Below are 13866 nucleotides of genomic sequence, written 5' to 3'. Positions count from 1 at the left end.
CTAAGAAACTTCCTTAGGAAGTTCTCTCACACAATAGATCTCTCCTGCTTCCCTTCGGTCTCTCCATCACCATGTTCTCTCAACTTTCCTCCGAAAGATGGTGAGATACAAACTTCTTTTTTTACCTGAACTATTCACTAGATAGGTTAGGATGTAGCTTCCATGTATATGTAGATTTAAGCCATTAGTAAAGTTTTGTTTTTAAACTACAAGTTATTTGTGTCAGCCTCAGTTCTTATAGGAGCATCTTAAGACAAAAGACTGTTTCTGCTGCTCTGCTGATTTACAAGCTAGACCCTCAAAGGCTTGGCTTTGATAGTTTTGATATTTTTGTTTCCTTACCAAGGGCAGAAGCCTTAGGAAACTTGAATTCCCCTACAGGAAGTAATAGTGCCACTGTATTCTGCTCTGGTCAGGCCCCACCTGGAATATTGTGTCCAGTTTTGGGCGCCACAATTCAGAAAGGACGTTGAGAAACTGGAACGTGTCCAAAGGAGGGCAACTAAAATGGTGAAAGGTCTGGAAACCATGTCCTATGAGGAATGACTCAGGGAGCTGAGAATGTTTAGCCTGGAGAAGAGAAGGTTAAGAGGTGATATGATAGCCCTGTTTAAATATTTGAAGGGGTGTCATATTGAGGAGGGAGCAAGCTTGTTTTCTGCTGCTCCAGAGAACAGGACCCAGAACAATGGGTGCAAGCTACAGGAAAAGAGATTCCACCTGAGCATTAGGAGGAACTTCCTGACAGTAAGGGCTGTTCGACAGTGGAACAAACTCCCTCAGAGTGTAGTGGAGTCTCCTTCCTTGGAGGTCTTTAAGCAGACGCTGGATAGTCGTCTGTCAATGAGGGTGCTTTGATTGTGTTTTCCTGCATGGCAGGGGGTTGAACTGGATGGCCCTTGTGGTCTCTTCCAACACTACCATTCTACCAAATATCTATGTGCATAACCTGCACATATATTCTGCTTTTTCACAGAGGAATCAAAGCGGATTACAACAGTTTAAGAATAAAACATCATACAGTTAAAAATTACAATTAAAACAACCCCAAAACCCCAACCCTCCCCCCAGGGATATCAATATATATATATTGAGAGAGAGAGAAAGAGAGAGAGAGAGAGAGAGAGAAAGAGAGAGAGAGAGAATTTTATGCACAGGATCTATCAACCAGACTGAATTTACGCACATATACATTTCTTATGCTCACGCGCGCACACACGCGCACACACACACACACACAATCATATATATTCATATATATATATATATATATATATATATAGGTTCTGGTGGGTCCATAGATCCAGACATCACCAGAGCAAGAGTGGGCGGCAGAACAAGGAATAGTCTAGATATATATTCAAACTGACTTCTGTCCTAAATCACGACGATGAGCCTGTGTCCACATCACCCACATGAAAATAAAACAAAATTGAACCTAGGCGAAGGTGGTCGGTATTTTAGAAGCCATTCCAACGCAGTCAAATTCGTAGGCCATGTTTATTTTTAAAACAAACAAACAAACAAACCCATGTTTACATTTTTCCACAATCCGTTTTAAAAACCTACACACCCTAAAAGCACCAGCTCCTGTCTGATCTTTGAAGCTAAATACTGTCAGCCCTGGTTAGGACTTAGATGGGAGACCTCGAAAGAATATCAGTATATTTCAGAGGAAGGAACTGGCAAAACCAACTCTGAGTATCCCTTGCCTAAAAGAAATCCTACAATATTCATGGGGTCTTTGTAAGTCGACTGGCGAATTGAAGGTCCACACAAACACACAATATCCGTTTTATCGGAATAAGGGTTGACAACGGCGGAATCACAAGGGAAACGAGATGGATTCATCATTAGAAGACAGCCATATATTACCAGGCAAACACACACACACCGATTTAACCGGGCTATAAAACGTTACGACCCTCCAGTTTTTCCTGCTAACAACAACAAAGGGACAGCAATTTTCACATTTCGGCCAAACAGCCATCAAAGGCGGCGGCGGTGGAGGCGAGATATGTCTTATTTTACCACGCCGGCGATGACAGCATCTGCTCATCATCATAATCATAATAGTATTCTTATTTATGGTTTGAATCTGAAGATGGAGAGGGCTTTCCTCCAAGGCCTTGCTGGTTTTGCCAATCAATCGGATCCCTGTTCTTCCCCCGTTTCCCCATGTGCTATAAATCTAATGTCGGAGCTTTTTTGTTTTTGCCCGGGGCTTCCGTCCTGTACTTTGGCGTTTCAAGTCCACATCAAAACTGGACTCCAAACAAAAAGAGGAGCCCGCTCCTAAGGCCTTGAAATGAGAAAAACGTCTGCAAGAAAATAAACACGGAAACCCAATGCTCAATCATCCCCCCCCAACAGCAAGAAAAACAGCCTTAAATCACCATGTGGGAAACAGGGCTCCTTCACACACACAACACACACACACACCTCCATTTACTTTTCCACCCTCCAAAAAACTAAGAGCGCATAGGTTTCAACACTAGAAATAAAAAGCGGTTTTAAATAGTGTATTTATTTGCTGGTGGAGGGGTGGAAGAGAAGTGCAAAGGAGAAATAATGGAATAGCACCTGTGTTTATTATGAAAATGTACGATAAAAGAGAGAAAAGAGGATCTTACTTAGGAGTAAATGCCACCGAACTCACTCAGGAATTTACACCTGAGTAGACCTTAGAAAAGGCCTTTCCTGTCCTTGCGGGAGTCGAACTCAATGCAGCGATACACATTTAATTCTTAACCAATTTTCTTTTTCGCCCTCTTCATCATAATTGGAGCCAGGCCTTTTCTCAGTGAAGGTTTAACTAATACGTGTGTGTGTGTGTGTGTGTGTGTGTGTGTGTATATATATATATATATATATATATATATATTCTTTTCTTTAGCAGAAATTTTGGGTAGAAATATATATCCCATCGAAATCAGCGGTGGGGTAAAAATATATATAGATAGAGATATATATCTTTAGCCAAGCAATGTAGGAGCTGAGATCTCTTTATGGCACTCCGGGCGTCGCAGGATCCCCAGATCAACTAATCCTTTACCGATTTTCCTGGAAATCACACCGAAAACTCCTCTTTTCTTCCCCCCATTGTTTTCGATTGCGCTTTTCTTTTCGGAAAGTCCCACGGGGGCCACAAAACCCGAAGGTGTCGGGTGGCGGGCTTGCTCTCTGTCTCCGTAGAGGACGGGCGTCTGGAGGCAAGGGTCGCCTTTGGTTCAGGGGATCTGGTGGGGAGGCTCCCTCTCAGATTTTGTTCCTGTGTTTATTTTACTAGATCCACCCCCTGGGAGCCGCGGTGGGAAAATATACACTCTGTGTGTGTGTGTGTGTGTGTTATGTAATAAAAATAAAAATCTGAGCCTAGAGGAAATGGTTTCGATTACCAGAACGGGTTCCCGTTACTTCCCAGCCTCCTCCATTTCGACCCGGTAATTCAGGCCTGAGATGAGACCGCCAGGCGGGTAGGATCTGGGATCCAGCGGTGGCTAAACAAGAGGGCAGACAGAAATCCTTGCCTGAAAAAAAACAGGCAAATCCTTTTCTGTCCCCAAGTTAGAAAAGAAATCCTAAAAGGCACACTTCCTTGGCTTGATGGCTCTCAGTTCTTCGGCCAGCTTTCCCCAGTGTTTCCTTCCAAAAAGTGACAGTCCCCCACACACATCCCCCCCCTTTGGCCCTTGCAACCTCCGGCAGACCCTCCTTCACCCGGGCGCCTTCCAGATGTTATGGGGAGGGCCTGCAACGCCTATCAACCCACAGTTTAGAGTCTCACACATCTGCCGGCCCCACGGTGGGAAAGGGGGCTCTCCCCTTTCTCTTCTCTAAGGGTCCCAAGGCCAGAGGAAACAGAATGCCAGCAAAGTCAATAATAATAACAACAATAATAAATCATCTTTATCCTCATCATCACGAAGGTCAAGCCCACTGTTAGTCCTACTCAGTGTGGGCCTATTAAACACCTGTCCCTTCAATGGATCTACTCGATCTACTGGAAGTCGGGCGAAATGCGGCATCGACACCGAGCAAGTTCAGTAAAACTTGTTCTTGTTGTTGTGTGCCTTCAAGTCTTTTCCGACTTATGCCGAGCTTTTTCTGGAGCTGAGTGTGTGTGACTCGCCCAAAGTCACCGAGCAGGGAATCCGGACCCTGATCGCCAGAGTTATGGTCCAACACTCAAAGCCCTACACTGGGCTGGTTCTCCTTTTAGTGGATTATAAAAAGGGAGTGATGGGAAGAGAGAGTAATTTGGGGCCTCTTTCTCTGTCACACACAGACACACACATTTACACACCACAAGTCAGTCCACACCCGCACCTTCCGCAGACCCACAAAAACCCAGCTTTTATTGACAATCCTGCTGCGACCTTCCAGCTGGAGCTCTAGTCTGGAGTCCTCTCTCCATTTACCTTCACACTCTTTGGTCAAAAGGCTCCTTTTATAATAAGGTGACATGACTTGATCCCCCCCCCTTTTTTTTTTTTTAAATCAACTGAGAAAAATGTAGGAGAAAACTTCTGTGGGGCTGGGTTCTAAAGTACTCTTGGTTCCAAGGATCCAGGAAAACCCTAAAAGCATATATAACCTGCGGTTAGAACTCTTTGTATGGTGTAGTACTTTGTGTATTGGACCAGGGTTCGAATACCGCCTCGGCCGTGAAAACACACCTTAGGCAAGTCACACACTCTCAGCCTCAGAGGATGGCAATCGCAACCCCCCTCCTCTGAACAAAACATGCCAAAAAATAACACCCATGATAGGTTCACCTTAAGGTCACCATAAGTCGGAAAGGACTTGAAGGCACACAACAACAACAACAACAACAACCACTATAAACATTTGCCCGTTGGACCAATAATGAACTGTGCTTAGAAAATATTGAACAGAGAAACAGAAAAGTGTCCATGTTTCCAAATCACGGAGCCTTGAGTCTCCCCTTAGAAGAAATTTACTAAATTTTAAGACTGTGGCTTCATTTATATGGGCGACTATGCCGACACTAAGGCTGCAGAAATGGTCCGGTTTGACAGCGCTTTAACTGCCACGGTTCCATGTTATGGTGCCCCAATAAACTACAATTCCCAGAATTCATAGCCTTGAGCCAGGGCAGCTAAAGCGGTGCCAAACTAGGTTATTTCTCCAGTGTGGATGCAGCCTATATTTCTTCCTGGTCCATTTCTGTCTGAGATCCTAGAAAGGAGACCCAAGTCCCCCAGTCCTTCCTTCAGATGGTAGCCAACAAAGCAGAAAAGGCTAGACCAGGGCATCGATGACGTCATACGCGTTGCGTCATCGTCCCCTTGAGCTTCGTCACTCCTGCGTCATCTGTTCCCAACTCTTGGTTCCCAAGGGATGGAAACAGCCGGAGCTGCTTCTCACCTTGAGATGCTCTTCTGGTTCAGGACTGTTTCTGCTTTGCCGGGAAAAGAGAGAGGAGGGCGCGTCCTCCTTCTCGGCCTCCAGCCCGGATCCCCCCCGTCAAAGAGCCCCCCGTTCCCAAACAAACTCAAGCGGGGAGCCTGAAAATGCCCTCTGACCTCAGAAGGGGCCTGAGTTCAGGAAGATCTCAGGGGAACTGGGACAAGAAGGGAACTGTAGGCTGGGGAGGAGAAATACTGTACTAAAAGTCAACCGCAAGGAAGAAGAGAAGGACCCATCTCTGGAGTAAGGAGGCAGAGGAAAGAAGAGCACTGCTTCCAAAGGAAGGGAGGGAGGGAGGGGAAAAAAGGAAGGAAGGAAGGGGAAGGAAGGAAGGGAAGAAGGGGGGAAAGGAAAGAAAGAAAAGGAAGAGAGAAGAAAGGAAGAAAGGAAAAGGACAGAAAGAAAGAAAGAAAGAAGGGAAGGAAGACCGACCAATCCTGCTCTATCTAACCATCAAGAAGGAGTGTGAATTGGGTGAAGGAACATCAACAATGTAAGATATGCAGACGATTCTATATTACAGGTACTTGCAAATAATAATAATAAATAATAATAATAATAGCATCAGCAAAGACTTGGAATAGCTGGTGCAACTTAAAGGGAAAAGTGAGAAAGCAGGGTTGTAGGCGAACATTAAGAAAACAAAAATAATGACCAGAAGTGATTTCCCAAAAAAAAATAAAAAAATAAAAAATGTGAATTGGGTAACGAAGGAAGGAACTGCCAAAGCCCCCTCTGAGCATACCTTGGTTTTTAAAAATCCTATGGAATTCATGGGGTTGCCCTAAACTGACAGGCGACTCGAAGGCACACGCAGACACACAACAGAGAGAGAAATAAACAACATTCTCCATATTTTGGCTCAGTCATTAGTCAAAGGAGAGACTGCACTCAAGAAATTAAGTGAATTAAACTAAGACTTGGAAAGGCAGCTATAAAGGAATTAGATCAGGTCGCCAAGTGAGAAAACGTGTCACTGAATACTGAAGTCTGGAGTCCCCCTGCCCCGGTATTTCGGATTTCTATGTCTGGGTGTAAAAGCTGGACAGTGAAGGAAGCTGCAAGGAAGAGAATCAACTCGTGGCAAATGTGGTGCTGCTGTTGGAGGAAAGTCTTGCGGAGACCATTTGCCTCTAAAAGACAAACGAGCAAAGCAGGCCTGAATTGTGCCAAGAAGCCAAGGCGACTAAACTTTGGTTTAGTCTTGCTTTGGCGATGTGAGGATTCTGGCACTCATTGCAAAAGATAATGCTGGGTAAAGTGGATGGAAAAGAAGAAGACCATGTTAGGCATGGAGTGATTTTCAACCAAGGAAGAAGCCACAGCCCTGAATCTGCAAGCCCCGAGCTGAGGCTGAGGCTCTTCTAGCAGGTCTGTCTTTTCTTAGGGTTGCAACCAACCCCAGCAGCCCCCAGTTCTAACCAGCAGTGCCAGTCCATTTCTGCTGTGCTTGGTCACTCCCAGAGCAGGCATTTTAAGGGTATGGAGGAAGAGGGGATGCATTTAACTGCTGGACTTCAAGAAGCACGGAGCAGCCAGGCCAAAGGCCAGCCCTGAAGCCACTGGCGTCCTTGTTTCCACATATTCGGTGCATTTCAACCTGAGGTACGTTTGGTAGAGAAAGACCCAGAAAGGCCCCAGTCCTATATCAACCATCCTGGTTATAATAAGCCCCTAGGAAAAACTGCATTGCAAATCCTTTTCTACTAACTAGTGGTTTGCTTGAGATCGCTCCAGGAGTCTGGTTTGGCCAGGAGGGCTAAGATTGGGGCCCAGCACAGCCAATGTATACCAGGAGGGTAAATTGCCATGGCGATGGCCTTTTTTCCTGCGATCCCCAAAATAATTAAGCCAGAAGCTGTCTGTAGAGAGATCTTGTCGCCCCTTTGAGACCGACTGCAAGAAAGAAGGTGGCAGCATGAGCTTTCCTAGACTTAAATCTACTTCCTCACCAAATACATCTGAGGAAGGAGATGTTAAGTCTAGGAAAGCTCCTGCTGCCATCTTCTTTCTTTCAGTGAGTCTCAAAGGGGCGACAAGGTCTCTCCACATACAGCTTCTACAGACTAGCAGCACGGCTATATATTTGAATCCAAATAGTGGCCTTTAAACGCAGAGTTCTGATGTGCTTAATTCATTTGTGGATCGCCTCCACCCACCATCTTCTTCCACCTCCTCTTTCCCACATTTAATTCTCATGGCAGTCCAGAAGTTGCTCCTGCGAGTAGCTGCATAGGTAAATAGATGAGGATGAGTGACTCCTACCTACTTCGAAGTAAAGAGGCGTCGTCGGAATCCATGGGATTCAGAACTGAGTCCACAAGACTTAGGCTACAAGGCTAAGATCCCACTTTCCCTTCCCTTGAAATCAGAGTGTGAGGCTGCATCCGCACTGTAGAAATAAGCCACTTTGATACCTCTTTAACTGCCACGGCTCAAAGCTATGGAATCCTGGGTTCTGGAGTGTGTTGTTCCACCACAGCTCTCTGCCATAGAAGGCAAAACCTCACACAAAATGACAAATCGCAGAATTACATAGCATAGAGCCATGGCAATGAAAGCCGTGTCAACCGGGATTATTTCTGCGGTGCGGATGCAGCCCAGAACATGGATGCGGAGGGGTTAAGGGGTGGGGAGAGTCTGAGCTTGTTTTTCAAAACAAACGAACAAAGAAACAAACAGAAGAAAGAGGGAAATGGAAAAGAGAAGAGACAAGTTCAGCGACTTTACTGAGATACTATACAGTAATTCTACTTTAAGTGCCGTGGAAACATCCTACGGAATTTGGGGAGGTGCAGTTTAGGGAGGGGATATTTAGACTCCTCAGCCAGAGAGCTCACGGCCAGAGATCTGCCCCAGGCTTCTTTAGGATGCAGACACCGCAGTTACAGTGGAACCAGAGCGGCATATAATATAATGATATAATTATGATATAATACGGGTGCTTTCGGAATGATTACAGGGGAGCCAGCGTGGCCTGGATGACAAGTCGCACTCTCTCAGCCTCAGGGGGAGGCAACGGCAAACCTCCTCTGAACAAGCCTTGCCAAGAAAACCCCATGACCATAAATCACCATAGGGCACCATCAATGGGAAACGACTAAAAGGCACACAACAACAACAACAACAACAACAACAACAACAACAGGAATGATTGCAAGGCAGCCACTGCCAGGAGGGACGAAAGAAAATCTCCTTCTTGTGCCCAGTGTGGTTTAGATCCGGATTAAGGAGAAAAGCTTACATAACATCAAAACCTTGGTGTTGGGGAAAACAAAAATGTCGGAAGAGGCTCCAAGCCAAGCTAGTGGCTAGCGCTGCTCACAATGGAGAACATTGTGGGATTCCTCCTGGAGAGACAGCGGAAATGGAGGGCACGTCCGGGAAAAGGAGGACGTGTGCCAGGGAGGCGCCAAGAATGCTCAGGAATCTCCCAAATCGCGGCTAAAGGAATCCCGGGGCCTCGCCAGTCCATTTCGATGCGCCCAGAAAAGAAACATGTAAAAATGCCAAAATAAAAAGGAAGAAGGAGGCGAAACCCTTCTTAGAAAGCCACCCAAAAAAGGGGCCTTTCAAACCTTTCCAAATCGACGCACCAGGAGCCTAAGTTAAAAGCTAAACGTCTCACAAAACTGCAAATTCACACAAATCCAGAGTATTGAGCCATGGCAGTTAAAGCGGTGTCAAACTGCATTATTAATTCTGCAGTGTAGATGCAGCCGCCTTGATCGCCGACTAGCAAAGGTTTTTTCCTCAGGCCCAAAACACACTGCAGAAATAATCCAGTTTGAGACCGCTTTTTAACTGCCCCGGCTCAGTTCTAGGGAATCCTGGGAAATGTAGTTTATTGTGGCACCAGAACTCTCTGTCAGAGAAGATTAAATGTCTCACAGAAATAGAGTTCGGAGGATTCCCTAGCACTGAGCCAGGGCAGCTAAAGCGGTGCCAAACTGGATTATTTCTGCAGTGCGGATGCAGCATCCAAAGGGATGGGGCTTGAACAATAGAAAGTGGACTCGCGTTTGGGCCACATCACATTAAAACAGTATTAAAACAGTGGGTTACATTTTAATATCTAGGACTGAACGCCGCACACGGAAATGACAGCCTCCGGCCTCGATTGCAAGCGGGGCTGTTTTGAAGCCTTACTGATTTCCAGAGAGCAACTTAATAGTAAATATCTTCTATAGCGTTGCCGACTTACTCGGAAACAAGTTGCATTTCAATGGATCAAGGCGAAATAAATACGATATGGTCGGCTTTCTGTGAAACGACAAACCACCCAGTTTGATAAATGGGTTGAAATCTAATTTTCATTCACTAATGCATATAGATCCATAAGTGTGTGTATGTGTGTATCATAGAATACACACACACACACACACACACACATCTCATACAACGAACGGGAGTATGCTTTTGTAATATATATATATTGGGAGTGTGTATATAAAATCGTGTGTGCATGATCACGTACAATAATTTGTATTACAACATGTGCCGTTATTTGTATGTATGTGTGTGCGTGTATATAATTGTGTATGTATGTACATATATAATATGCAGAAATAATCCAGTTTGATGCCATTTTGACTGCTATGGGATCCTGGGATTTTTAGTTTGTGGTTGCACCGGAGATCTCTGAAAGAGAAGGCTACATGTCTCACCGAACTACATATCCCAGGATTCTGTCAAATGGAGATGTGTATGTGTGTGTGTTTATATATAGCTACACACACACACACAAATTATACACCATACAAGCAATGGCAGTATGTTTTTGTGATATATATATATATATAGAGAGAGAGAGAGATTATAAAAATACAATTCCAAAAGCATACCGCCATTGGTTGTTTTCTCTCCGATTCACAATAATATATTCCTAAATTCCAGTGGATCCAGTCTCCTCGTTTCATGCCTATCTTGTTACATATCTCCTTCCCTAACGATTGGTTTTCGTTCATTCCATCTGAGGAGTTTCCCAGTTTAAACTCTCTCCTGTTTCCCCCAAGTACGGCTTTTCCTAAAGTTTCATTTTGGCAAAACCTTCAGGTCACTTTTAGTGACTTTCACATGTTCTTGGTCGACCAAAGTGAAAACAGGCCCGGCTCCTAGGGCCCTAAAATCACCCTTTTCGCTTTTACTTGGGCCCAAAAGTTGAGCTGATTTCGGAAGAGGCCAAGATCCCTGAGCCGGTGTTGACTTACCTGGAAGTCTAGTTTCGACAGAACATATTTGGAGCCCTGGTTTCAGATCACAGGGCAACCTTTGGCAGAGATAAATGAGCTATTATTATTATTATTATTATTATTATTATTATTATTATTGTTGTTGTTGTTGTTGTTGTTGTTGTTGTTATTATTATTATTATTTCTGCTCAGCATTCAGGAGAGTCTTTTCTAGTTCATCTCAAAATTCAATTCAGCTGCTTCCCAAAATCAGTGATTCAGGGCAAGCTTAACCAAGGTTTCTGCAGAGGACATTCCTTTTGCTTAACTGCTCGTAAATCTAGCTTTTAAAAATCCTCAGAGTCATGAAGAATATTATTTTTTAAAAAACCACGAATAAAAAAAAACCCACCAAAAATTGTATTAAAGTAGATTCTTATGCTCAGGTCAAGAGGAACGTTTCTCAGCCCTTGCGGGTTTTCTCCTTGTTTTACAAGGGCCGGCTTCGGTCTTTGGTATTATTATTATTATTCAACTTTATTTATAAAGCGCTGTAGCTGTAGGTTTACACAGCGCTGTACACGAAATAGACTAGAATAGAATAGAATGGACCGGCCAGTGGTGTACACTCTAGAAAATGGAATATTTCCTTACGAAGCTTGACAATAAACTCACTTTTTGGGAAATATGTCCCCCCCCCACCTTCAGCTCCTCCAGATTAACTTTTAGCACTCAGGTTGACTATTTATTTTTCTCTCCTATCCACCTACCCACCAAAACAAACAAACAAACAAACACCCAAGAACTGGCTGGTTTTTCTTCCTTATCAATCTGGGGCTCCTGGACACCAGCGATCCAGATGTGCCACTCTCATGCATATTCAAGAGAGGGGTTTAATTCATTTGCTCCCTCTCCCCTCTTTTTTCCCCTTCCCCTTTTCCTTTCTTTTTTTCCTTTCTTTCTTTCCCAGGGATGTGTGTTTCCATCTGTGGTTGGGCTCCTTTCCTTTCCTCTCCCCCCTCCGCCTCGATTTCAGTACAGAAGCTGGGTCTGCGCTTTGATCTAAGCAAATATTTAGCTTTGTATTAATTCATTTCCCGTCCTCCTTCCCTCCTCCCCAATTTACCTATCATAAATATGAGGGAATTGCCCTTTTGGGCCCCCGCACGTGGCTTTTGCCGGCGGAGGGGGAGGGAAGGCAAAGTGTTTGCATTGGAGGAAGAGGCAGCTGAGCTCCCAGCCTCGAAGTGTTGACAAAAGGCGATGCCAACCAAACAGCCCCCTCCACTGACACCGGGGAGGAGGAAAGTCTTGGAGAAGGAGAATCATCACCATCATCACCATCATCATCATCACCATCGTCTGCAATACAATTTCTTTTTTAAAAGGAAGAACAGCCCCAGAGAACATTCCTTTCCAACATTGTATGGAGACCCATCTAGCCAACTGAAAACTCTCGAAGTTCTCCAGGACCAAAGTGGTGATATGGTTTGAGTGTTGGGTTCAAATCCCATTAGGCCACTGGATGATAACCTTGGGCACGTCACACCTTTTCTCGGTCTCAGAAGGCAAGGCCAACCCGACCCTATTTGCCAAGAAACCATAGCTTTGTGTGTGTTTGGGCTATGTGGCCATGTTCTAGAAGACTTTGTTCCCAACCTTTCGTCAGCATCTGTGGCTGGCATCTTCAGAGATGCCAAACTTGACAAGAAACCCTTGTGAAAGAGAGTCTACCTGAAGGTGCAGAAGAAGAACAAGAACCTACTGAGAAGAAGAGAACCTGGGCCTGTCACCTGTGGCCTTCTCTTACTCCTCCCACCGCAGTTGCAAGAGGTCAGTTCTTCCTCTAACACTCACCCCTCCTTCAGGTTCTGGGGTAGGAAGGCCTAGAGGTGAGATCAAGTTCTCCCACCCTTTTGGAGGCGACTTACCTTCTGGGAAGACTACACGCATTTTCAGGTAGCTGGTGGTGAGCCGGATGATGGAGGCCTTGTCCAGTTGTGAAGTGATGGCCGAAGGCAAAGGCAGCAGCTTGGCCAGTTCATAAAACTCACTGTTTTCCTTCTCCCGCCTAGTCCGGGCTGCATTTTTGGACTTCTCTTTCATGGTGGTTTCTTCCCCCTTCCTTTTGGCCAGGGAAGCTCCACAGACTCATCCAAGAGAGAGAGGAGCCAGGGTCAGTCCCAGCCAAGCATGGTGGGCTGCCTGGAGGAGTTGCCTTGGGCTCTGTGTTCCAGTCACCAAGTCCTCTTGGAGGACACCTCAGGCATGGCCCACGAAGGAAGAAGAAGGGAAGGCCTTCAGCTCAGGAACCAAGGACAGTAAGAGGACCATCGACTGGGAGGAGAAGAGGGAAGGGAAGAAAAGGGGCGGTTATGTGTGGACAGGGAAGATGCAGATGCGAATCCAGCTCCAAGGATCCCAAGGCGGTGGGTGGAGATGGAGGAAGCTCAGCCAGCCAGCCAAGGGCATCCTTGAGAAGGGCCTCTTAGGACTGTCGATAAAACTCCTCGGAAAAGCGACAGAAGGGCTCTTGGGGTCATTCTTCCTCCTCTTTGGGGGAATCTCCAGGCCTTTGGGCCAAAGCTTGACAGATCTCCTCGGCCTTTGGAAAGCTTCAGGCCAGGTCTTTAGTCAACTGTGAAGACAACAGCAATGAGGTGGTGAGAGAGAGAGAGAGACAGACAGACAGACAGAGATCTAGACCAGACCTTATAACCTTTCTCTTGAATAAAGCATCTCTGGGCACCCAAAAGACTTACAAAGGTACCAAGGCAGGAGCTTTTGCGGCCCCTCTCCTCCTGATCCAAGAAGCCTGATGCGAGGTCCCCCTTTCTTCTTGAGCTTTAAAGTGCCACCAGATTTCTTTATGGTTTTGGGGCTAAAGGGAGGAAGGTCCTTTTTTTGGAAAGAAGCCCCACTGGAAATCAATGGGCCTTACTTCAGAAGAGATTTTCCGAGAGTGCTGCTGCAACTGCTATGCGTATCTATGGGAGTGACAGCCTTGTTTGAGCCTGGCTTCCGAGGACACAGGCTCAAGGCTGGGCTGCACCACTGCTTTCTTCCCCATCTGGAAAGGAAAGGAAAGGAAAAGAAAGGAAAGGAAAGAGGAGGATGTGGGGCAGGGCTGTGAGAAGGGAAAGGCTACGGAGGGAAAGACCACGTGGGCTTCAAAGTACATTTCAAGTGCATCCTTTAAATGAGTTTCTTATTCCACTCGAGATGATCCCCACACAGCCCGAACCCCCTGGGAAGAGAGAAG

The 13866-nt window shown here is 45.6% G+C and overlaps 1 protein-coding gene across 1 annotated transcript in view; it reads right to left on the bottom strand.

The window, feature by feature from the left end:
- SIM1 (SIM bHLH transcription factor 1) overlaps positions 1–13238 on the bottom strand; it is a 103931-nt gene extending 90693 nt beyond the window's left edge. The window contains exon 1 of the mRNA XM_042446232.1: positions 12536–13238. Within this exon, the coding sequence (XP_042302166.1) occupies positions 12536–12710 (175 nt within the window). The 5' untranslated portion in view covers positions 12711–13238. The remainder of the gene's footprint in view (positions 1–12535) is intronic.
- Positions 13239–13866: the final 628 nt, after the last annotated feature.

This window comes from Sceloporus undulatus, chromosome 1, assembly GCF_019175285.1.
Source record: "Sceloporus undulatus isolate JIND9_A2432 ecotype Alabama chromosome 1, SceUnd_v1.1, whole genome shotgun sequence".
Lineage (NCBI taxonomy): Eukaryota > Metazoa > Chordata > Lepidosauria > Squamata > Phrynosomatidae > Sceloporus > Sceloporus undulatus.
This window is presented reverse-complemented; position numbering and strand designations above follow the sequence as displayed.